The 25,500-nt window shown below is 43.8% G+C and overlaps 1 protein-coding gene across 4 annotated transcripts in view; it reads right to left on the bottom strand.

Moving 5' to 3' along the window:
• Positions 1-25,166, bottom strand: part of CNOT1 (CCR4-NOT transcription complex subunit 1) — a 59,007-nt gene extending 33,841 nt beyond the window's left edge. For 2 of the 4 annotated variants that reach the window (XM_082270147.1, XM_082270145.1), the window contains exons 1-21: positions 25,033-25,166; positions 22,410-22,517; positions 20,538-20,636; positions 20,385-20,453; positions 19,048-19,102; positions 18,754-18,957; positions 18,330-18,498; positions 17,278-17,404; positions 17,091-17,201; positions 16,822-16,992; positions 16,175-16,302; positions 15,857-16,097; positions 15,655-15,774; positions 15,195-15,317; positions 14,958-15,109; positions 14,570-14,720; positions 14,282-14,483; positions 14,037-14,165; positions 13,835-13,959; positions 1,391-1,677; positions 14-92 (exon numbers count right to left, since the gene is read on the bottom strand). In XM_082270147.1, coding sequence (XP_082126273.1) covers positions 14-92; positions 1,391-1,677; positions 13,835-13,959; positions 14,037-14,165; positions 14,282-14,483; positions 14,570-14,720; positions 14,958-15,109; positions 15,195-15,317; positions 15,655-15,774; positions 15,857-16,097; positions 16,175-16,302; positions 16,822-16,992; positions 17,091-17,201; positions 17,278-17,404; positions 18,330-18,498; positions 18,754-18,957; positions 19,048-19,102; positions 20,385-20,453; positions 20,538-20,636; positions 22,410-22,517; positions 25,033-25,134 — 2,952 coding nt within the window. In that variant the 5' untranslated portion in view covers positions 25,135-25,166. Of the gene's footprint in view, positions 1-13; positions 93-1,390; positions 1,678-13,834; positions 13,960-14,036; positions 14,166-14,281; positions 14,484-14,569; positions 14,721-14,957; positions 15,110-15,194; positions 15,318-15,654; positions 15,775-15,856; positions 16,098-16,174; positions 16,303-16,821; positions 16,993-17,090; positions 17,202-17,277; positions 17,405-18,329; positions 18,499-18,753; positions 18,958-19,047; positions 19,103-20,384; positions 20,454-20,537; positions 20,655-22,409; positions 22,518-25,032 lie in introns of all 4 variants that reach the window. The other 2 variants (XM_082270146.1, XM_082270144.1) reach the window with 1 other exon arrangement.
• Between the last annotated feature and the right edge of the window lie 334 nt (positions 25,167-25,500).

Genomic DNA, 25,500 nt, shown 5'->3' on the forward strand with positions numbered 1-25,500 from the left:
ACGGAGAACTTACCTCCTGCAAGTGATGAGGGAACTGAATAAAGTGACTGATGGAAGCCAAGTGCTGACAGTACTGAGGATAGTCCTTCAACCTGTGAACCATACATCCAGGGTTAGAGCTGAACGTCATCAAAATGAAAACGGCTTTAAAGGCCAAGTTCACCTTTCTGAACACATTACATGCGTTTTTAGGGTTTAAAGTGTGTTGGGGGAAGGGGAAAAGAGGAGAGGAAAAAAGGGGGGGGGGGGGAAGAGGAGAGGAAAAAAGGGGGGGGGGGGAAGAGGAGAGGAAAAAAGGGGGGGGGGGGGAAGAGGAGAGGAAAAAAGGGGGGGGGGGGGAAGAGGAGAGGAAAAAAGGGGGGGGGGGAAGAGGAGAGGAAAAAAGGGGGGGGGGGGGGGAAGAGGAGAGGAAAAAAGGGGGGGGGGGGGAAGAGGAGAGGAAAAAAGGGGGGGGGGGGGAAGAGGAGAGGAAAAAAGGGGGGGGGAAGAGGAGAGGAAAAAAGGGGGGGGGGAAGAGGAGAGGAAAAAAGGGGGGGGGGAAGAGGAGAGGAAAAAAGGGGGGGGGGGGAGAGGAGAGGAAAAAAGGGGGGGGGGGGAGAGGAGAGGAAAAAAGGGGGGGGGGGGAGAGGAGAGGAAAAAAGGGGGGGGGGGGGGGGAGAGGAGAGGAAAAAAGGGGGGGGGGGGAGAGGAGAGGAAAAAAGGGGGGGGGGGGAGAGGAGAGGAAAAAAGGGGGGGGGAGAGGAGAGGAAAAAAGGGGGGGGAGAGGAGAGGAAAAAAGGGGGGGAGAGGAGAGGAAAAAAGGGGGGGGGGAGAGGAAAAAAGGGGGGGGGAGGAAAAAAGGGGGGGGGAGGAAAAAAGGGGGGGGAGGAAAAAAGGGGGGAGAGGAGAGGAAAAGGGGAAGGGGGAGAGGAGTGTGACGTTGTTACCCAGACACTCCCAGCTGGAACTACAAGGCAGGAAGGGGCGATAGCATCTCTGGGAACTTTTCAGTTAGGCTTCGCGAGGTACATACATTGCCTAAACCGCCACCAAGGGCATTATCCAACTTTGGTCTAAGCTGCACATTTTGTTTTCATCTACGGGACCCCTACCAACATTACAGTTTCTGTAAAATTGAACTAACCCTTTAAGGCCAAGAAGGAAGAATGGCCACACAATCCACATGTGTATGACTGGGCAAAAAGGTCACACGTCTAAGTATTTTTTTTTAATACATTCTTTCATATACATCATATTCAGCTTCAAATGACCAAAATGCGGAATCCTGCAGTTGAGCAGGTATTAGAATCAAAGTTTTTCAGCTTTCCGCATCATCTGTCCAGCACTTCTGTCTTTATGCCGTGCTGGAAACACAACAGACAGTTCCCTGCAACCCAAGACACAGACATACCTGTTTTTGAACCTATCTAGTGCAGCGATGCCAAAGAAATACATTTTGGATCCGTAAGGTTTGCGCAGTGCTTCCAGTACATAGCGCAGTGCCAGTCCTAAAGCCATGTACGTTACTAGTCCTTTTTCAATTATGCCACCAAACAAACAGGCAGTAATATGCAACTCCTTATCCGGGTACTGAGGGAAGAAACGATACTCTTCAAACAAATTGCGCAGCATGCAGTTGAAGACTTCACGCTCCCGCTTTATGTTGGAGTCCTTAAACCTCTGCAGCATTTCCAATACCTGCAAGATAGCAAAGTGATGAGTGAGAACATAAAATCTAAACATCCATAAAAGCAGCAAGATGAATGTACAAAAACATCTGGACTAAACAAGACCTCATAAAAAAAAAAAAAAATTATTATATAATAATATATATATATATATATATATATATATATATATATATATATATATATATATATATATATATATATATATATATATATATATATATATATATATATATATATATATATATATATCATATCAAAACAGAGAATCCAAATTTACTAAACTGACGTCAAGGAATTCAACCACTTTGTAAAATGTACTGGCATACTAGGAGTAAAATTCAACAAGGTCCATTGTCACCAACAGACCTATTACCAACAAAAAACAGGAGTAGCTATGGGAGCCAAATTTGCACCCAGTGAAGAAAATCTCTTCATGACCCAATGGAGGAAGAGTTGGTCTACACTCATACACTAACTGAATAGCCGTTCTATAAAAGATATATTGACGATGTGATGTGGAACAGGAACTAAGACTAAGCTAATAGATTTGCTAGAAGGGCTAGAACTGAATGACAGGGAGAATTCAAAATTACATGGAAGATCAGTAAGAAAACGATTACATACTTGGATTTGGAAATTATACAAGAGAACTATAATTTGACCACAAAAGCACATTTCAAATGTGTAGACAGAAACAGTTGTTTAACCCTAGAGAGAGTGGCCATCATAAAAATTGGTTCCATTTTATACTTAAGGGAAAAATGATGAAACTAAGACGGAACTGCACGAATAAAAAAAAAAGAAGGATTATGTGGAACAAGCAAAGGAAATTGGACAAAGATTCATCATTAAAGGATATGACCAAGGACTGATTGAAAAAAGATTAAAGTGGAAACAACGAACATTATTAAATGGAGGACCAAGTCAAAAATTTCACAAGTAGACCGTATTCCCATTATTCTAGATTATAACATACCAGTATAGGCAGAAACACTGAAAGCTTTTATACAAAGGCAATGCCATATATTAAAAGGCAGACAACCTTCTCCAAAGTGTACTACCGAATTATCTGAAATCTGTGTAGAGGAAGGCTCCTACCATCAAAGATAAAGTTGTAAAAAAAAAAAAAAAAAAAAAAAAAGTAGACCCTCCTAAAAAGTTCCCATTCACAAAGCCACCTAACGAACAAAAGTTTGAATTTTCCTAAAATATAGTATGGGAACCACATACAAAATCAAGGATTTTGTAGGCTGCAACACAGAAGGGTCAGTTTATGCCCTAGAGCAGTGATGACGAACCTATGGCACACGTGCCACAGCTGGCACACAGAGCTCTGTGGGCACGCAAAGAGCCGCCACTGCCCGCATTGTAACAAGGGGAGAAGCGAGTCGTCCGTGTATTTCTCCCGCTTGCCCCCCTTCTGTCAAGCAGCGCGGGACAGGGATAGAGCAGTGCTTGCAGGGATCACCGCCTATTCTGATTCCTCCTGTCTCCCCATTGGCTGAAGCCAGGGACCAATGAGGAGCCAGGACAAGTACACCATGGGACAAGTAGTCCCGGGAAAACTATGGCTCCTTTTTATTCGATTAAAAACTACAGCCCCAGCATGTCCTGAAAAAAAAAAAAAAAAAAAAATAGGAGGGACAGCCTGGAGCCCGGAAAAAAAAAAAAAAAAAAAAAAGGAAAAAAGGGATGAGAGAGAAGGGAGAGCAAAGGCCAAGGGTGTGTGGAGACAAGAGTGAGAGGAGGCCGAGGTGGTTCCGGAGGGAGAGCGCCCAAGCCACAACAGCCCCTGGAGTTGAACCAGCCAGAGAGGAGCAAGAGGATGGTGCCGAGAGGACACCACCAAGAGTGAGGAAGGTGATCAAAGGCACCAATAAAAAATGCTGCTGCCAGGCACACCGACACTGGACGCCAGAGCCGAGTAAGAGCTGAATTGACTACAATACCTCTTGGAGTGTGCGATCACCACCTGGGTGTCTGCAGTTTAATTGCAGTATTGGCACTTTGAAAAAAAGAAAAAAAAAAAAAAAAATAAAGTTTCGTGATGAAGTTTGGGCACTCAGGCTCAAAAAAAGGTTTGCCATCACCTGGATTCATTACACCTCAGCTAAGGTATCCGAGCAGTCGTGTGGATGCGTTCCAGAAATGCCATTTACTTCCAATTAGTGGACCCTAGGCCTATACTGGACAAGTTCTTATAGTCCAAGTAAAATTGAATATCATTACGTCCCATATTACTATCTTTGTATCTTAGTGTATAGTAGATCTATAGGGGGGAAAATTGGTATACTCTGTGGTTTCCTGCTGGTGACGTTATATTATCGGTGTTTTTTTTTTTTTTGTGTTCTCAAGTAGTACTTTATTTGGTTGGTTTGACTAACTTAGAGGAATCGAGCTATATTAAAGTGGAGGTTACCTTAGGTGGGCCATTGTATCTCTCACTATATGCTTAGTATGTGGGCTTATATCCAACGGCTACCCTATGCACCGTTTTCCTAATTTGATTAAATTGGTTAGTGCCTTAGGTACCTTGTTGGTAGGGCCATGGGTTTAATTTTTTTTTTTTCTCTCTCTCTGTCCTGCACGCCCCGCTTATTTGGTTGTATTAATAGAGATTTAGGTTTTGTCATGTTATTCTGTTTTTGTAATCTGTGTTATTTGTTTATATGTAGGAAAATAATGAAAATAAATAAAGATGGTTCGCCATCACTGCCCTAGAGTGTAGCTGCGGACTTCAATACATAGGATGCATTAAACGATTAAGGATTAGACTAAAAACATGTACATACAAACCATAATTAAGGGATATGATAAACAGTGTATCAAAACATTTTGATCAAATACACCATAGAGATCCCACCCACTTGAAATTTTGGGGTATAGAACCTTACAAAAAAGACATTGGAGTGGTAACCATAAAATTAGAACCCTTAGTCAGTTGGAGTCTAAAATGATTTTTTTGCTGAATACCCTCACCCCTGCAGGGTTAAATAAAGAATTTGATTTTAATTGTTTTATTAGTGATTTTTAAATTACAACACACATTGTGCCATTTTTTCCAATGAGCTATTTGTCTACTTCCCACCGTCCATTCCATATGAGTTTCATGTGATCTCATAAGTGAACCCCATCAGATCAGACAGTGACTCGGCCAGTATTTGTGCGATTGTTTTTAGGTGCATTAAATGTTTTATTAAATATTTTAAAATGAATTTGGAGAATATTTTTAAAGTTTAATAATCTGTATATACCATTGATTGTTCATGGATGTCCAGATTCATGTGGTTTTTACATAGAATATTGTCATTTCAGATCATGATAGGACGTTGTGTAACGGGCCATTATGTATTTTGTAATCAGGGTACATGCGCCCCTTCTGGTACTCACACCCTCATTGGATCAACACGTTTTCCGGCCATTTAACAGTCAACAGATATTGTATTATGTTTTGCTGATGCTGACACGGCTATTGAGTCTCCATCCATGTGCTACACAAAGATGGTGTCTCTATCTACCATTGGATTTTAGATCAGGCCCCTAGCAAATGGCCACGTCTATTCAGTATTTTACTCGGCTATATAAAAAGACTTCCAATGAGATCTTCTGTCATTTCTGAAGAAGTCACATAAGTGACATAACATGTAGACTAAGAACACCGGACGCGACATCTGTACTAATACAGGCATTAATCCTGTGAGCTACCACCAGACGATTTTAACCTCAGGGCCTCATGCACACTGAAGTTATCAAAACGTCAGTAGAAAGCTATAGCTGTAGAAGGAGTTTTTCCAGCTCTTTGCAGTAGCATTTTTTTAGCAAAACTATATTTCCACAAATGCTTATGGCTCAAAAACATTTTTTAATTTTTTTTTTTTTAACAAACACGCAGAAAAGGCACGTTTTAAGCTTTTATCAGAGAGTTAGAGCGTTTTTATAGCTGAAAAACGCCTCTTAAAACCCACTAGTTTTTTTTTTGTTAAGGTCAGAAAACGCCCCTGCCAAACACTGCTAACAGCCTATGTGTGCATAAACCTATTTGGTTCAGATAATGTCAAGCGTGTGGCGGCAACCAGGCGAGTACAAAGACAAGTGTGTCATGCCTACAGTCAAGCATGGTGGTGGGAGTGTCATGGTCTGGATGCTGCATGAGTGCTGCCGTCACAGGGGAGATACAGTTCATTGAGGGAACTATAAATCCCAACATGTACTGTGCCATACTGAAGCACAGCATGATCCCCTCCCTTTGGAGACCGGGCCGCAGGACAGTATTCAAAACATAACGACCTCAAACACACCTCTAAGGACGACCACTGCCTTGCTAAAGAAGCTGAGGGTAAAGGTGATGGACTGGCCAAGCATGTCTCCAGACCTAAACCCTATTGAACATCTGTGGGACATCCTTAAATAGAAGGTGGAGTAGTGAGTGCAAGGTCTCCAACATCCACCAGCTCCGTGATGTCGTAATGGAGGAGGAGTGGAAGAGGACTCCAGTGGCAACCTGTGAAGCTCTGGTAAACTCCATGCCCAAGAGGGTTAGGGCAGTGCTGGAAAATAATGGTGGCCAGAAAAAATAGACACTTGAGGCCCAATTTGGACATTTTCACTTAGAGGTGTACTCACTTTTGTTGCCAGGGTTTTAGACATTAATGGCTGTGTGTTGACAGCTCCTGATCTTCATAACCATTGGGACGTCCCAAAGCAGTGTTAAACTTGAGGGGTGGGAAAAGCAAAAAATTCCCAAGGCTAAACAGTAGCCAACCAGGCAACAGGAGCTCAACCAAATCAACTGGAGCCCACCTGGGAAAAAAAAAAAAAAAAAACACAACAATATTCCCTCAAAGAGTACCAGGCCCTGTAAACAGCAGCCTGCAAAGCCTTGCGGCCAAAAAGAAGCATCCACAGATGCCAACACACCCACAAAAATTAGTGAAAGTGTGCACCAGCCGCCTTGCAATCCTGCGTCACTGACACCCAATGACGGAAGGCCCAGGAGGCACTAAGCGCTCGAGTAGACTGCACCTAGACAGGGAAAGGAGGAACCTGACCCCTGATGGAATAGGCCCGAATCACCGTCTGTCTGATCCATCTGGAAATGGTTGCAGAGGAAATGGACTACCCTTTCCGAGGCACATCCATAAGCACAAATAGGGTGTACCTGGCGGCTACGGTGTCTTTTAGGAAGTCCCAACTCCCTAATTGCCCAAACCACATCCAAGGCATGCAAAGCAAGTTCCTTAGGATGTTTTGGCCTGGAACAGGGAAGGCAACACAATGTCTTCATTCAAGTGGAAATCAAAGACTACCTTTGGGAGGAATAACGTACATAACGTACAGGGTGCGAACCACCAGCTTATCTTTGTCAATCACCAAGTAAGGTGGACAGGAAAAACACCACCAGTTCCGACATCCTACACGTAGAAATGATAGCCACCAAAAAAAAGCCACCTTCTGAGACAACATAAGCAAGGGAATCTCTCGAAGATTCTTGGACAAACCTCTATCCATCAACGCACGGCGTTTAACCACCAAGCCATCAAAGCCAGCGACTGTAACACAGGATAGAAGATCGGTCCTTGGGACAGCAGATCCTCCCTGAGAGGAAGCTTCAAAGTAATGTTGGTAACCAGCTGCACCAGATCGGCATACCAAGCTCAGCAAGGCCAGTGCGGAGCTAGTATGATTACCAGAATCCCTTCTGCCTCAATCCTGCGTAGAAGTCTTGGCAGAAGCTTGAGAGGGGAGAAGGCGTAAATCAGACGATACTGACCCCCCACGGGGCCCATCGGCACGTCTGTGGCGTCAGAGGATCCCATGACTGAGCCACAAACCTCTGCATCTTTCCGTCAAGCCGAGATGCCAACAGATCTACCAGAGGACAACTGATGAAACCCCTCCAGATGAAGGGACCACTCCCCTTTGTCCAACGCCTGCCGACTGAGGACATCCACCTGCCAGTTTTCCACCTTGGGAATGTGTATGGAAGGGAGGGCTGGAACGAACTGTTCTGCTTATCTTAGAATGCCAGCTACCTCCAGAACTGCCAGGACACTGCTTGTGCCCCGGCCCTGGCATAGTCCAATTGAATGGGCACTGGACCTCCCCAAAGACGATCCGTCTAATAGTCCAGGCACAGTCTGATTGCTCAGAGTTCCAAGACATTGATCGGTAGTCTGGACTCTTCCAATGTCCAGATCCTCGGAGCAGAATTTTTGCTGAGGACGGCTCCCCAGCTGGACAGACTTGCACCCGTGGTGACCACTGTTCAATACAAGGGTAGGAAGGATTTGCCCAGCCAAAACCACCATATCAGGGACTCCTTCGTTTCCCGGCTCAGCCAGATCTGATTGTCCAAACGGAGTCGCCTCAAAAAAGGTAGACACCATCAGGCCCAGCACCCGCATGCAATTCCGGAGGAATGACCATCTGCTGGACAGCAGGAGACGAATTGCAGCCTGCAATTTCTGGAGTTTGTCCAAAGGAAGGAGCACTCCGGCTAAGGCCAAGTCCAGAGTCAGAGCCAGATAGTCCAGCTTTGGGGAAGGAACCAGAGAAGACTTCTGAACATTCAGAATCTAGCAGAACTCCTTCAGAGTTTGTATGGTGATTTCCAGGCTTTCCACCAGAGTAGCAGGAGACTCCGCTCGCAGGTGGTGGTCATCCAAGTAGCCCAGTACTGCGATCCCCAGTTTGCGTAACAATGCTAGCACCGGGGCTAACACTTTTGTGAAGACCCGAGGACCAGAAGCGAGAACCAAAAGGGGTAACGCCACAAAATGATGTTACTCTCCCACGGCAAAGGGGTGGAAGCGCTAGTGACCAGCACATATCAGATCGTGAAGGTAAACGCCCTTGATGTTGATAGAGGCAAGAAAATCCCCCTGATGCAGGGATGCCACCGCTGTGCGAATGGACTCCACCCTGAACTTCTGCACCTGCACAAAGCAGTTCAGTGCCTTGAGGTCCAGGATTGGACGAACCGTGACTTCCTTCCTGGGAACTGTAAACAGGTTTGAGTAAAAACCCTGAAAACGCTCCGAAGTCGTAACCGGGACAATCACCCCTTGAAGCAACAGGTCTTGTACCGCCCCAAACAGACCCTGGGGACAGGCGCAAGTTGGAAGGAAAGAACCTTGTCGGGGAACAGAGTGAAATCCGAACTTGTAGCCGGACCAAATGACTTATGTAGACCCACTTGTCTTGTACCAGGGAAGTCCACGGGCCTGGAAACCAACGAAGACCACCCCCCACCCCCAATATGGGTGAGGGTGCACCTTCATGCTGAAGGAGCCTTGTCGGCGGGTCTGGAGAAGCCCGCTCTTGGCTTGAGCTGATAAAAATTCCCTGATAAAAATTATAGACCCCTCATTTCTTTGTAAGTGGGCAAACTTATCTATCTGCAATAGAAAATAAGAAAATATCTGCAGGGGATCAAAAAACAAAAAAAAAAAAAAAAGATATACAGATATACAATATCTCCACACACGGATAACTTTCCTACAGACTAAAGATTTTGCACTGATTTGGGTTATTCTTACCAAAGAAATGTAGCAGAATACAGTTTGACCTAAATTCATGAAGAACGATTTGCAAAAATTTTATAAAAAGAAAAGCGCAATTTTTCTTCACACTTCCATCTTTTATCAATAATTTATGAAAGAACACAAAACCAAGTGGTTTTTAAATATCACCAGAAGAAAACTATTTGTGTGAAAAAGAATTCTATATGGGTACAATGTTGAATGGCCACGCAATTGTCATTCACTTGTGACAGCGCTCAAAGATAAAAATTGCCCTGGTCAGGAAGGGAGGAAAGTGCCAGGTATTAAAGCGGTTAATACACTTACTCCCCTCTTCCAGCTTCTGCTGGCATCGCTCTCCAGGCTGCTAGAAAGGTCCTAGGCAAAGTGCATTTGGTATCACTCCCCCTGGGACAGGAGCCAGTTCAACAGAGGAGGCTTAATGCACTCTGATGCTCTGGGATGGTGGGTCGGCAAGCTCAGATTGCATTTAACAGGTTAAAATATATAAAATGTGTTGCGCATAATAATAAAAAAAAAAAAATCTATAAATAATAATAAATAACTTCAATAAATAACAAACAAAAACAAAAAAGCTGTTCACGAAAAAGGGATGCTAGCGCAAACACCCTATGTGCAGAGGTGACGGCCATTAGAAAGGCCACCATCAGAAAAATACGAAAAGGGGGAGAAACTGGATATTTTCAGAAGGTGACTTCTGCAAAGCCAACAAGTCGAGCCGCAAATGAAATCGCTGTTCAAACCACACATGTGAGGTATCGCCGCGATCGCCAGAGCGTGGGCAATAATTAAAAAAAAAAAAAAAAAAAAAAAAAAAAAAGAGCTACACTAACTCTAAACTGGTAACCGTTAAATAAATTTAAAGCGTCGCAGATTGTGATCTCTATTGACCGTAGTTTGTCGCCATCCCACGGGGGGGCGCAATTTTAAACCGTAACATGTTTGGTATCCATTTACTCGGCGTGACATCTTTCACAATATACAAAAAAAATGGGCTAACTTTACTGTTTAGTATTTTTTAAATGCAGTGAAATGTGATTTTTCAAATTTTTTCCAAAAAAATGGCGTTTTAAAGACCGCTGCGCAAATACAGCGTGACAAAAATTTTTGCAATGACCGACATTTTATTCTCCAGAGTCTTTGCTAAAAAAAATATATATAATGTTGTTTGGGGGTTCTAAGTAGTTTTCTAGGAAAAAATACTGGTTTTAACTTGTGAACAAAAAGTGTCCGAAATAGGGCTGGGGGTAAAGTGGTTAAAGTCATAAAGGGCAAAGGGGGTTGGGGGGGGGTAACTATCTAGGTAATCACTTTAAAAAAAAATGAAAGTATGACTGAGGTGAGATAGATGCAAAGAGTTGTTGGAGACAAGGCAAATACTTGGCTCTTCACTGTGCGAAGGGCAAAGTCTCTTGTAAAGGAAAAAGGACAAAAAGAAAAAAGACGACGACGAAAAGGACAGGAGCAACGGAGAACTTGTGAGAATGAAAAACTAGAGATTCCCAAGTAGGCTTGCAGGTGTGATTAATAGATGAACCAAGAAGGACTTCCAAGCACAAAAGCATGGTGATAACGATAGCCTGGGGAAGGCCTTCACCCTTTAGCACCTGTCTCTCAAAAGCCAAGCCATTAAGACCATTGACTGTAAAGCAGGGTGGTAGATTGGACCTTGAGAAAGAAGATCCAGGCAAAATGGAACGAACAGAGCGTCTGACCAACTGAACAAGATCCCCTAACCAATTCCTGCCTTACCATCTGGAGCCACCAGGATAACCTGAATGCCCTCATTGGTTTCCAGGTAACAACCAGGGGAGGCCTTTTAAGAGGGAAAGGCATATATCAGGGAGTACATGTGCCCCCAGAGGATCCAGGGGTACTTTGACCTTGCCACAAACTTGGGAACTTAAACAATTGGAGTCTGGACACAAAGAGCAACGTCCGGACTTACCCAGCCTTGACAGATGTGAATAAAAATTGCGATGCAGGGACCATTCCCCCTGATCTGGCAACCAAAATCAGAACCACTGGTACATGAAGCTTCACCCAGTTGATGAGCAAGGCCTCCCCAGGGCCGCAGCCAAGCTCCGGGTACCCTCCATAGTGATTGATGTAGGCCACTGCCAAAGCATTGTCCAATTATACCCTGATAGGACAATCCTGGAGAAGAGTCGTCCAATGGGAAAGACAGATTGTCTGAAGTTCCAGGATGTAGATGGGGAAACTGGTCTCCCCCCGAGACCAAACAGCCCTGTAAGGGTAAATGATCCAATCACACCCCACGAGACTGGAGTCTGTTGAAGATCATCAAATTAGGGGCCGAAAGGTTTGACAGGAGACCGAAGCGACCAGAATGCTGAATATTCTATATAAAAATTTGGGTGAGACAGAAAAGCTGTTCCAGTGAAGCCAGAAGTCTGCTCCTTTGTTTTCAGACTCTGTGGAGGTCCGACTCTGCTTTTTATAGGATTTCATCCACACATGCTCTTGACAAACATCTTATCAGAACGCGTCAACCTATAATGTGGTACAAGTCTTCATAAGATGGTTTTAGGTGAACCCATTGTTGTATGGCATGGTACTCTTGAATGGTATTTGTACAATAAAATTTGTATTTTTTAAAATTTTGTTTCATGATGTTACATTATAGATTGAAACCCAGGAAAGTCCCTTACTACAACAAATCATTCCCTTGGAGGTCTGGAACAGTGTTCTGCATAAGCATTTGCTTCAAAGGAAGCAACTATGAAACCCAGAATATAGATGCAGAAAACAGATAGCGTAATCCGCAGAGAAGTTAGGCAACAGACATGAAGTAGAACTTTTTGAAATTTGTTCAGCAGAAGAAGAATCCTGGCCACGGTGGTGAATAGAATAAGTCCCAGAAACTCCAAGCGAGGAGATGAAAACAAAACCGAATTCCTCCAATGTCTTGACTGGTGGGGAGAGATCTCACAGAAGCAGGTAATCCAGGAAGTCCACCATTGCTATCCTGCGTAGGCATAAAAGAGCCAAGATTGGAGCTATTGTCTTAGTAAAGACAAGTGATGCTGACACCAGACAAAGCAAAAACTAGGAGCTGGAAAGCTCTATGTCCCAACTTCTGAGATGCTAGGCAATAACTGCACTTCTTGCTGCAGATGGGGGGTGGGGAAGGGCACCTCCAGAAGGCATCCTGAGTGTGCATTTCATTTTGTTGCACCTATTGTTCGGCTTCGGAGGGTGGCAACATCTGTCATGAAGTATGGCTGTGTCCTTCAATGAACGAAAGAAAAATCATTTATGGTGAGGTACTCCTAAAAAAGGATGCTGACCATGCTACTTTCCTCATTCTAACTGTGCAAGTGCAGCAGCTGGTGGATTATAAAAATCACTCCCATTCACTTTTCACATGGACACAAAAAGCCGCTTCTTCAAAATAAAAGGTAGGAATCTGCAACAAATTTTGTTAAAGTGTTACTAAACCCAAAACCGTAAAATCAGTGTGTATATGCAGTAAAGCATGCCTTGTTATACTCACTGTGGAACCTAATGAGTTATGCCCCCGTACACACGCATCGATTATTGGCCGGGAATTTTCAGCCAACGTCCGATCGGCTGTTTTTCGGCTTGTTAGTATGATGCTTCCAACAACCGACTTTTCAGCCGAATAAAATCTTGTGTGCAGGCTATAAAATTTTTGTTGGCCGTCAACACAACGGCCGATTTTCCGTCAGTCAGTACAGATTTCGGCAGACAAAAATCTGATGAGCAAGACTGGGCATGCTCAGAGAAGAAAAAACACACGGAAAGTAAACCAGCACATGACATCACTTCTGAAGTAGATTTTTGTTGGCTGAGAAAATTTGTGTGCAGTCTAGGCACATTCCAACCAACAAAACACAACTCTGGACAAAAGTCGGACGATCGGTCGGCCGATAATCGTTGCGTGTGTACGAGGCATTAATCCAGCACATTGTGTAAAAAGGCTGTTTGAGCCTGTCTTTGATCCTCCTCTTCTGTGTCCCCAAACCATCTCCTGATAGAAGAGAGCCTTGGGGGCAAGCTGCACATGTTCAGTTTGGTGTGTATTGCTATAGTTTTTCCCCTTGGTAGAGCGCATGTGATCAGCACAGGGCCAATCAGCACTGTCCAGAGGGTCAGGGGTCCTGCAGCCTCTTAGGACAGTCAGAGGAAAATTAAAACTCCTCCTACAAGCTTTAACCATTCACAGTGAAGTCACAAGACTGCTCCAACTGCTGACGAGGAAAAGTATTTAGCAGTTTAGATTTACTAAAACAATTGCATTTCCATGTTCTGTGTACTGTAGGAGACCAGATAAAGTGAATGCGGGCTCCTGGGTTTAGTAACACTTTAAAATTCTTGCAATGTACATAGATCATGCAGAAAGGAAAGCTTTTTATCTCAAAAGTGGAGTTGCTTTTTTAACCAGCTTTGAGGTTTCAACCAAACGGTCAAATCATCAAATGGCTGGTGACAAAATGATCACATGTGCAGCATCATGGCAGTTGCAAATCAAATAGAGGCCAAGATGGCAGCTTCATTGGCTGAAAAGAATAGGAGGGTTTAGCTCAGCAAAGAATGTTTTTATCGCAAGGGGTGTACAAACACTTCTCAGCCACATACCTCATCCACGGACATTGTGGGGTGCGGGGGCTGGTTGTAGATACGCTGGAAGTAGCTGTTGGCTTCATCATCAATTTCTTTAGTAAAGTGCTGGTTTGCTTCTGGCCATACCTGAGACAGGTCCGCTAGGGGAAGACAAAAAATATTAAAGGGAGATCCGGGTTGCTGTTTGACAGATAAAGCTCCCAGCAACAAAACGTACTCTGCTGGAATGTTGGCTGATTGAGCCCTGAAGTGCTGAGTTTCCTCTGTCCAAACGGGTCATTATTCACAGCAGGAAGGCCCAATCCTCCAGTGCTCATTCCAGTTAGACTGCCTGTCCCAAGGCCACCTGCATAGAAGAAGCAAATCGAAATGAAGCTTAGTGTCATCCATATACAACATAAATGCTAACCGTAAAGAGACTGAATATCACCCCCCCCCCTTCCCTTCTCCCCATCTAGTTACCTGGCAGCTGCGAGGAGAGGCCACCGAGGCCACTAAAAGCAGTAGATTGGTTTGGAGTTGTGAGAGGGGGAAATGCCTTAGCTGGTGACTGTGGTGTGCTGAAAGCGGAGCCCAGGTTGGGAGGGAAAGCTGGAAGGCTCTGTGTGTGAGGAGCAGCAGAACCACCAATGCTGAGAGAGGCCATTGCAGCCAGAGGGTCGATCTGGAGAAAGAAATAAAAGGTGGTGATCATTTCCACTGAACAGAACTGCTCTTCATGCACAACCATACAGTGCAGGGATAGATTACCTGTACCGGAGAGATGGCGTCCAGACTGCTTGTACTGGGAGGACGACCTTTCGGCATAACACCTGGAGGCGGCTGCCGTGCCTTGTTTACTACATTGCTACAGTTGGCCACCATGGTAAGGATGGTTTCAGAAAGCTCCTGGGAGACACTCCTGCAAAGGAGAGAAAATAAACGTATACCATAAAAGAGTCCTCTCTGTAGACAGCAGCCATCATATGCTAGTGTCAAACATAGAACTGAACGTCTGGAAATTTACACATACGAACCTACCCTCACACTGTGGCCATAACTTCCTTACCCTTTCCAAACTGCATCCCACACCAATGTACAGATACAAATCTACCCTACACACACACTGCCTCTGAGACCAATGTACACAAAGACCTACCCCGCACAAGCCTGAAGGCAAGCCAGCATCGTGGCCAGAGTTTCAGGAGGAAGCTGGGCGCTTTTTGGCTGGTCTTTTTCGGGAGCCATGCCGCCAAGTATGGAAGGACAGCGCCGCTTGAGGAAAGTCATGCAGGCTTGGACAAAGGGCTCCTGAAAAATTGAGAAAATATGAAATACTCAGCTCAGCAACATGAATATGAAATTCTGACCTACCAGAGGGCATATCATAACTCACCCCATGTTCCCGTATTTTATCAGTCAGCCATTTGTCCAGTTTGAGGTATTCCCGGCGTGAAGCAAGTGCAGCAAGATCAATAACAAAGGCAAATGGAGTACCGTTCAGCAGCATTGACAAGGCCTAGAGAAGGAGAGAGATTAGTCAACCTACAAAGAATACTGTAGTAAATGTGGTGGGGGGGCCTAAACTATGGAGAAAAAAACAAAACAAAAAAAACCACACACACACACACACACACACAGCGTGTGTACACAAGCACATGGCATAATTTATATAATTTATAGTGGTGTCTGACAAACTCAGGCCTTAAACTTTCCAACCCCACAGTAGCCACATTTAGATTTACATTTCTCCTAAATTACAAAAAGAAAGGAAAAAACAAAAAACACAACACCATAGTCAAACTAGCCAATCAGATCTTTGGAAATCCAATATGATACACAATCCATCGCCTTACCTTCAAGTCCTGGGCCACATCAAGTATACGAGACAGGCGGGCCTGGTCATACTGCTCACCTCGCATATACCACTCTGCCATGGCATGCATGATCAGCTGGCGAATGGAGGGAGATTGGCCCTGTGGGAGAAGTATGAAAAAACGGTCAACTTTCAAACCTCCATAAAACAAAAAAGCATCATGTTTACGGAGGCGTACTTACCTGGCCGTGCCATGCATAGTGCAAAATGATGGCGGAGTTGGGATGGTTACCCAGAAAGATCGGCATCAGAGTAGAGATGAGCTCGTGTCTTAGGGTATGCCACGAAGTGTTGATCTGGAGCAGAGCCAGGACAAGCATGTCCGGACAGTGTTTGATGGGGTAGCTGAAGAGCTGTTTGACCTGTTCATATTGGCCCACCTCAGCCAGCCGAAGCAGGGACTCAATCAGATCTAAACTTTTCCTGAGAGGGACGAGAGAATGAGTCAGACAACACACAGACCAACCACAAGCCTAACACATGACCAAATCTACAATTACCATGTAGCTATCTCCCGATTGTCATCTTCCGGTGGAGCCTTTAGGATGTCAGTTGCAACAGCATGGCAGGGGTAGTCGGCAAAGCAAAAGATGTCTGGATTCATCAAGGAATGCTGGATAAAGGATAGCTGAAAAAGAGACCCCCAAAATCATACAATGAAGGGTATTCCACAAGTCTTCAGGCAATAAATAAGCACAGATTCTGCAGCTGTTTGTGCCATCCTCAGTATAAGCCTAGAGTTGAGACAGGAAACCTAAAGCACAGGTGCAGGGCAGGCATGCAATTTAGATTTTAGTGGCACCCAGATCACCAATTGGCATACATGCAGGCCTCCTCCTCCTGACAAATACAGCACTGTTGCCATAGGCTGCATCTGACAGCTCAGTGGACTCATTACAAGGCAGGTTCTGCCCTTCTGTAACTGTGGTCGCCATATTTCAGAGACACGACACAACAAAAATCACAACCCTCCTCCCAGAGTAGCATAGGCCTGCCTGCAGCTGTCAAGGTCATTACTTGAAGCCCTACTACTAAACTCCTCTCTTTCTAGTGAACCGCTAATTGCAGAAGATGTGAATCTAAAACCCCCGTCTCTCCAATGGTGCAAGAAATTAAACAGATCTGTGTCTAGCGCACAAGTCCTCACCTGGCCCTCTGCGTGTTTCCAAGGCCTATAAATGAGATCGACTGGGTATACATCCATGCCAAGCCCCCTCTGGATGCCATATACCACAGTCTGGAGCCCCTTGCTGTCACGGATAAGGAACCCTGGATGGTCCAGCTCATACGTCACTTCCTTGAAGTTGAGGTTGGGATTCTGCAAGTATTATTAGAGCTTGTTATTTGGAGCAAGAAAATGAAAAAAAAAAAAAAAAACAGGACACCAGAGGCAGCCATAATTTAGGCACAACTCACCAGCTCTTTTACTACATCAATGAGAACCTCCACATTCCAAGTGTGTGCCTGCACGCTGTCGTTCTTGTCCTTGCCATCACTCCAGATACCGCTGCCAGGGGCAGAGATCGACTGCAAGACATTTGAATACTTAACGACTGCTGACAGAATGCTTACCATCTCCAGTGCTGCAGAATACTTGACTGACCTGTAACGAGATGCCATCTGTGAGTCCCGAATGTGTCCGCGCCATCATCCCCAGGACCCGAGCGACCTGCACCGCAGTCACTTCCCGGACACCAAACTGGACGATGATATTGCGGCATTCTTCCACACTGGAGGTAGAAAAGAAAGACCAAGAATAAATGAAATGTAGGAAGTATTCTGTATCCTCTAAAAGGATCACAAAAAAACAGTAACACCTACTGTAAACAACCATGCCCAACAAGTTCCCCTCTGTAATACATTCACATTGTGAATTCACATTGAAGTTTTAGACAAATCCTGGTGGAACCCAGGTGGTCATACCCCCTTAGCACCTCATATGCAAGCGATTTGGATAAGAGCACAGACATCTGTCCATTTCTTTTGCAGGTCAATGACCAGACCAGAGTCTGTAGCGCTACCCAACTGTCTGCCTCATATTTGCCTTAAATGTTTAAATAGAGTTTTTTGGTGCTTCGATGCAGTGTAGTTCAGCTTTAATTTGTTTTTAATGTGCATAACAAACTCCTCCATCCATGTCTCCATACTTTTTGTTGAGAAATTACTTTGAAAAACACCCCTAGCATTTATAGTATGGTATTTTCCTGGAATCCATCGGTCCTTAGCTGAGTTTGCTTAGCTGAAAAAAACATCTTTCCTTTCCTCCCCTCCTGAAGGCTCATGGGATGTAGGACATTTGCCTAGGTCTGGAAAACTAGGAACTAACTAAAGAAACATGTAAAAAAAAAAAAAAAACCCATAAAAAAAACCATATCAAAAATATTTTCCTTTTACATTACTAATGCAGAAGGAATAAAGAGTCAATGTTGATGATTGGGAGAGTAAATTCCACTTTAAGTATGCTGTAAGCAAGCATTTGGCATTTTGCACAGCAGAGTAAGGACTAGCCAGTGAACGATCACTGATGCAATGGGCCAACTTGAACATGTATTGCAACATATGCGATCCAACAGTCCCTGCTTTTATGCAAACGTTTGCTAGAACTAGGCAAGGGCATAGTTTAGTGTAATTCAGAAACTTAAAATGCAGACTAACCTGGAACAGAAGCTGTAACCCACTTCCTGCATGAAGTCTGCCAAGGAACTGTCCATCATGGTCTTGGTTATCCCTCCAGAATCAGATAAAATCCGGTCCATTAGGATGTCCCGTTTTTCAGGGTAGAGAAGTGGTGCAAGCACCACTGGACAGCGCTCCTGGGGGAAATCTGACAGAGGAAGAGGGGCAATACTGTGGTAAACAATTCAGCAACAGATGGATATTTGGGCAAACATTTCTACAGAGCAGAGGACAAGGGTGGATGGACAGAGGTATATACACTGCTTAACAGTGCAATCTTTTTTTACCAGAGATTAGAGAGTGTACAACACAGCCGTACGCACTGATTAAAGTATGTAGAGGATTTGTGTACAATTACCTTCTCCTTCATATGGTGCGGAGACAGCTTCTCTGCAGCACTCACCTCTGCGCAGGGTTTTAAGAAATGCCACAATCTGCTCCTGTCCCACCCCGAAGGCTCCTTTCTGGCCGAAAAGGAGATTGGAAAGGAGGAGGTGCAGGACCTCTATGGCAATGTCCTGGAATCCACCTTCTTGGCTGCCACTAACGTCCACGTCAACGTAGGAACGCAAGAGATCAGGGAGCTTCTGCTTCACAAACTGTGCAGCTATAGGAACAAGGCAGAGTTTAATGAAGAAATCCACCCAGAGTAAGAATTCCATCCTACTATACAGGGCAAGAATGATGGAATGCTTACCAAAGCCCCGAAGGTCACTGTTGCAGGAGTTCAGAAGGGCCAAGCCAAAGATCACCTAAAAATGAGGAAATTAATGTAACTGCATCTTATCAAGTTAATAACTTTAGGTTTAGGCTCTATCTGAAATAAAAAAAAAAAACTCCTCATAGTACAGCGTTGTAATACAGTAAATTATCTAGTAAACATAACCATATCCAAAAAAGAAACTATTCAGAACCAAACACAAAGTCCAAAATACATTTCGAAAATCCACCATTTTGTTCCCTGGGGTCTCTGCTAATATATACACACACGTTTGGGAGTAATTTTGTAGCAAAAAAAAAACAAACAAAAAACAAACACACCATGATCATTTTTACATGTAGGAGAGGAATGCCAGAATACGCCGTAGAACCTTTAAAAGCTTTAACAGGTTACCAGTTTAGAGTTCCTTACACAGGTAGTCTCGTGTCTCGCTTTGACATTCACAGCGATACTGTGTGCATTTACGCGTAAGCATATATGTTTAAATATTTTATTCAAAAAAAGTTTTTTTTTTTTTTTTTATTATTAACTTCACAAAGGATGAACATCATGGGTCATGACAGGTCCTCTTTATGGTGAGATCTGGGTTCTATTAGACCCCAAATCTCTCCTCTGGCCTGCAATGCAGCCGATCAGACACAAATCGGTCTGATCAGCTGCTTCCCTGGCCGGTGATGGCCAGGTAAATAAGGAGCCGGAAGAGATGCAATCCTTGCCCCTTTCAGATTCCAGGGTTTACGGAGAGGGAGTAACAGCGTCAGATCCTTGCTTTGTGTAGTGCCGCCGTTTCATCGCTCCCAGGCTCCACATTTAGACAGCAGAGCCCAGGAAAGCGGCGGCGGGTCGGAGGACCCCCTTCCGCAACTCACAGAAGTGATCGAGTGGCTAATCACTTGTGCTTAGAAGGGAATCTGAAAATGTCGTATTATACTGGCGGGAAGTGGATAAGCACGGCAGCTATTACTACATATACTTTACGATTTGTTATATCAGCGTGGAGGGTTGGTTTTACTATCTAAAAACTTTCCATCCACTTCTCTAGTGGGTACATTACATATTCCCCAGGTTCTTCACCACCAGGAACAGTCCCATAAATCCCAGGCCCTTCTCTACTGGAGAACTGTCACATGTCCCAGGCCCTTCTACACTGGGAATGTCACCTATGTCTTTGGTGTTTTTCCACCCAAAACCTCCACATGTCTGAGGGGAATGTCACATGTGCCCAGTTCCTTCCCCATTGGGAATTTCATATGTCCCTGGCCCTCTAGGTGTAAAGCCCTGAACACCAAAACTTTTTTGGACAGTTCACTTACCTCCTGAACTTTGCTGAGCTTTAGAACTTTACTCAGCTGGGCAAAAAGGTGGGGAGATGGCTTCAGACTCTACAACAGAAATTAAGCCAAAATTAGAAGAGGCCCGTGAAGAAGATAGAGCTAGAACTAAAAGCAGCAAGTATTCACACCGACCTTCTGATAGTGCAATGGATTGTCAATGGCGTACGAGAGGGTGGAGATGAAGTTGGGCTTGGTGATCAGCGATGCACACTCCTGAATCAGAAATTGGGTCTGTAAAAAAACAGAGAGCTGTAAGAAAAAGAGTAGCAAGTAAAAACCAATGTCAGTGAGATGTTATCGCAGAACTAAAAATGCCACAAAAAGCGAGCAGGCAGGCTTTTTATTGCTGAAGATGTAAGCAAGGTGTCTTCCACAATAAAATATACCTACCTGTCTGCTCACCATCTTCCCAAGCAATGTAAACTCAGCTGTGCATACATGCTCAATGCGCAGCTCAGCTTACTTTGTCAGCTCAGTCCCTTTGTGCCAGGATAGTGGTCTCCTGCGCATGCCAATGAAGATGGCTGAAGACCAGCACCTGGGAGAAGAGGTCAGCGTAGGACAGGGACTGATGAAGGAAAGATAAGTTAAGGCTGACAGTCTTAGAACTAGCATGCCCATCATATTGTGACACTCACCCAACACTTAACACTGCAAAGAACTACAGGTAAATACACCAGAGAATATAGAGTTTATTCATATTCAGTATATATTCTCACACACAAAAATCTAGTCCTGGGGTTAGCACTTATTGAACACACCTTTACGTCAGCTGGAGAATCCGCAAAAATATGAGGGTACTGGAGCTCTGTGCAGCCCTGTGTACAGGTGTAAAGGGAAGACATCTCCCTTTTTAAAAACTTTAGCTCAGTCCAAATATTTACAGCAGACGATTAACCACTTAAGGACAAGGCCTATTTCTGACATTTGTTTACAAGCTAAAGTCTGTATTTTTTGCTAGAAAATGACTTTGAACCCCCAAACATTTATTTATTTTTAGCAAAGAGAATAAAATGGCGGTCATTGCAATATTTTTTGTCATGCGGCATTTGCAAAGCGGTCTTTAATACGCAATGTTTTTGGGAAACAATCTATTTCACTGCATTTAAAAAAAAAAAAAAAAACTGAACAGTAAAGTTAACCCAATTTTTTTCTATATTGTGAAAGATAACACAGAATAAACAGATAACCAACAAGTCATAATTCAAAATTGTGTAATGGCAAACATTGGCACTTAAAAATGTCCATAGGCAACGCTTTAAAAATTCCTACAGGTTACCAATTTAAAGTTACAGAGGAGGTCTAGGGCTAGAATTATTGCTCTCACTCCAACGATCGCGGCAATACCTCACGTGTGGTTTGAACACCATTTACATATGTGGGCGCAACTTGCGTATGCGCTCGCTTCTGCACGCAAGCTCGGAGGGACAGGGCAGTTTAAATTTTTTTTTTACTTTTTTTTACACTGTTCCAAAAAAAAAAATAATAAATAAATGTTTTTTTTCGATCACTTTTGTTGCCATTACAAGTAATGTAAACATCCCTTGTAATAGAACAAAGCAGGACAGGTCCTCTAATGCGAGATCTGGGGGTCAAAAAAAAAAAAAAAAAAAATGGCCCCTTTAAGGCCATTGGGAGAAAGCGACGTGGGGGCCAGCTTGCTCTCACCCGACTTCCAGCCTCAGAGGGGAAAGGACCAGATTGTTTTCCCCACTACCGACGGCTCCGGTAAGCAGGGAAAATGACCGGGAAGTAGCAACACTCCCGCTGCCCATAAAAGTGATCCCGCCGAGAATCCCCCGCTGGGACCACTTTTTATGAGAAAAAGAGGACTGCCCGCCAAGTAAAAGAAAAATACTGGGGTTATGGCAGCTATCTGCAGCAAATACCCCTGTATTTAACACCAAATTAATGATGTAGAACTGCGGCGAGCGGTCCTGGAAGTGGTTAACATTACACAAATCTCCCCCCACAGTGGACAAATTTCACTTGAAGAGCTCTTACCTGATGAAAATCTTTACCGCTGCTTTTACCATCGCCACTGAAATCCACATGTGAGAATAGGCAGCGTAACAAGTGTCTGTCTGCCTCCGGACCGTGCCGATTCACAATCTATGCAAAAAATAAAAATAAAAAAAGGTTATTAAAGTTTCACTAGACTAGCTTTTTAGTCTTTTAGGGGTCCACATGCATGTAGCATTGGGCTTTGAAAGGATACATCCTGCCATTGCCTCGGCACCGCTCTTGACATTGCTGATTGTTCATACATAAAAGCACTGTGGGGCTGTGTAATCCGTTGGCCGGGCCCATTTATGTGTACTAGCCCCAGCTGCGTGATCTTTTACTATTATGAGCAATCAGCTCAGTAAATGAGCAGTCTGCTTAAAAAGGGGACAGGGCTCAGTGCTGGCTGTACCTCCTGCTACAGAACACCTGACATTTGGGCTTAAAATTGAACTTTAATCAGAAAATTAGGCCCCGTTATACCTGCAAAAGTGGCCAGCCCGAAGTGTTCTATGTAAAACATCAAAAACAAAGTGTGAATACTGTTTAACCACTTCTGAACTGGGAGGTTTTCCCCCTTAATGACCAGGCCATTTTTTCCCGATATTTAATTGAAAATTGTGCAGTCGTGTGACGCTGTACCCAAATAAAATTGATGTCCTTAACCCCCCCCCCCCCCCCAAATAGAGCTTTCTTATCAGGTGTGATTTCTACTTTTTGCACCAAAAAAAATTATATATATTTACACACATACACATCGACCTAAAATGATGAGAACATTTTTTTATTGGGAAAAAAAAAAAAAAAAAATTTGAGTATACACATACATATACACACACACACACACACACACACACACACACACACACACACACACACACACACATAATATATATTATATACACACACATACATATATATAATAAATCTAATCCCCCCCCCACTTTCTGCTATACAACATTCCCAATAAAAAAAATTATCATTTTAGGTCGATATGTATTCTACATATTTTTGGTAAAAAAGAAAAAATGCCCAATAATTGTAAATTGATTGGTTTGCGCAAATGTTATCGCGTCTGCAAACTAGGGGAAGATTTAGGTAATTTTTTACTAGTAATGGCGGTGATCTGCGATTTGTAGCGGGACTGCGACAAACAACTGAAATTTAACACCTGGGGGGGAGGAGACAAGTGACACTACTACAGTAATCAGTGCTAAAAATATGCAATGTTACTGTACTAATGACACTGGCATGGAAGAGGTTAACACCAGGGGCGATCAAAGGGTTGAATGTATCCCTAGAGCAGTGATGGCAAACCTTAGCACCCAATGTTTTGGAACTACATTTCCCATGATACTATGATACTCGTGCACTCTGCAAGTGTAGTTGAGCATCATGGGAAATGTAGTTCCAAAACATCTGGGGTGCCAAGGTTCACCATCACTGCCCTCTGGGGTGCTTTTCTGCAGAGGCCAACGTGCTGACAGCCTTAAAGCGGAATTAAACCCTCCTATCATTTACAACCAAAGAAACTGCTTCGGTTTGATCTGCAACTGCCATGGTGCTGCACATGTGATCAGTTATGACAACAGCCATTTGATGGTTTGACAGTTGGTTGAGGACACAAGAAAATGTGATAGTTCACAATCCCAGCATTCCAGGAGTGTAACTTTAAGTTGTTAAATCTATGGGCTTAGTTCAGTTTTACTGCGGTTCAAGGGCTCTGGGTTTCAGCAAAATGGCAGCTTCCAGCAAAAAACACAATACCAACGCTGGAGGCAATTTACAGCACAATTATTCATGTGGAATGTCTGTTCTCTGCTAAACATTATTTGTTATCACGTTGTTCTAGGTAAAATCCTGCTTTAAGAATATCATGGAGGCACAGCCAGCTAAAGAGGAGCTTTTAATCCTCAACAGAGTCACTGATCCAAATGGGACCAAGTGCTATAATATGCAACTTCGTCTATTCAAGAAATAAATAAAAGTTAAAGAATGTTCAATAAATCTTTTAAAAGACAAATCCCAATATTGATTAAAGCGTGTTACCCCCAACATTTCATATTCCTGATATGTGCCTGCTGTACCATGTACTTGTGTGAAAAAGTATCCTTTTCTCTTTGTATTGCTTCTTGCGTGAAATCCCTGGTGATCCTGCCAGTCCCTCTACTTTCCTATTAAAAACTGACCACACTAAGCAGAACACTGTTCAGTTCTCTACCTGTGCTGGGAAACTGCCTGCTCTCTGCCAATGATCAGACATGTCCCGCACACCCCACCCCCACAGCCTGTCACTGGGAAGCTTAGTGTACCACTGCTTCTCCCCCCAGCTCCTATGCAGCTGATAACAGAGGGAATATGATCACTTATAAAATGAAGAAAAAAACAAAAACAAACTATAAATCTTTTTTTTCTCCATCTATACAAAAATGTTTTGCCTTTCATTTCTTTTTTAAACAATGGGTTGTTTTACAAGGTGATCATTTACAATCACTTTAACCAATCAGCTTCTCTTCTGAAGAACATTTTAGGGATTACGCAAAGAATTACACGCTCCATTTGGATCTCCTATTAGTGAGTCTCCTCCTCTCCCATCAGCAGCCTGGCTCCTCACTTTGCTTACATGTTGTATTTCCAGCTGGCTGGCCCGGTAGTTTTTCTTCGTTAAGTTGTCCACAAGGTAGCTGATTTGAGACAAGGCCAGCGAAAGCGAGTCAAGATTCATTGCTGGTTGGGGCGGAAGCAGGCGGCCGAGCCCGGCGCAAAATCACCATTATTCCCCTTTGGTCTCTGCAGACAGGTTAATTTCTTTAAATGAGCCAATTTCTGAGCTGTGTGAACAGGATCCTCAGCCTGTTCTACCGGCCAGAAACATGGCACCTGCAAGACAGACAAGTATGAAGCATTGTGAGTACCATAACATAACATTGTGTGTTACATAACAAAAGGCATAACACAGCCATCTCCAAACACCCTGGGAGCCGGAGCAGTGGGCCAGTTATTTACCAATTTACTGTTAATCATCATAGCATGCAAAGTGGGCTCCACCCATTAATGGAAAATAAACACGCACAGCCAGTGATCCCCCCCA

Source organism: Pelophylax lessonae (genome assembly GCF_965119305.1).
Source record: "Pelophylax lessonae genome assembly, chromosome: 10".
NCBI lineage: Eukaryota > Metazoa > Chordata > Amphibia > Anura > Ranidae > Pelophylax > Pelophylax lessonae.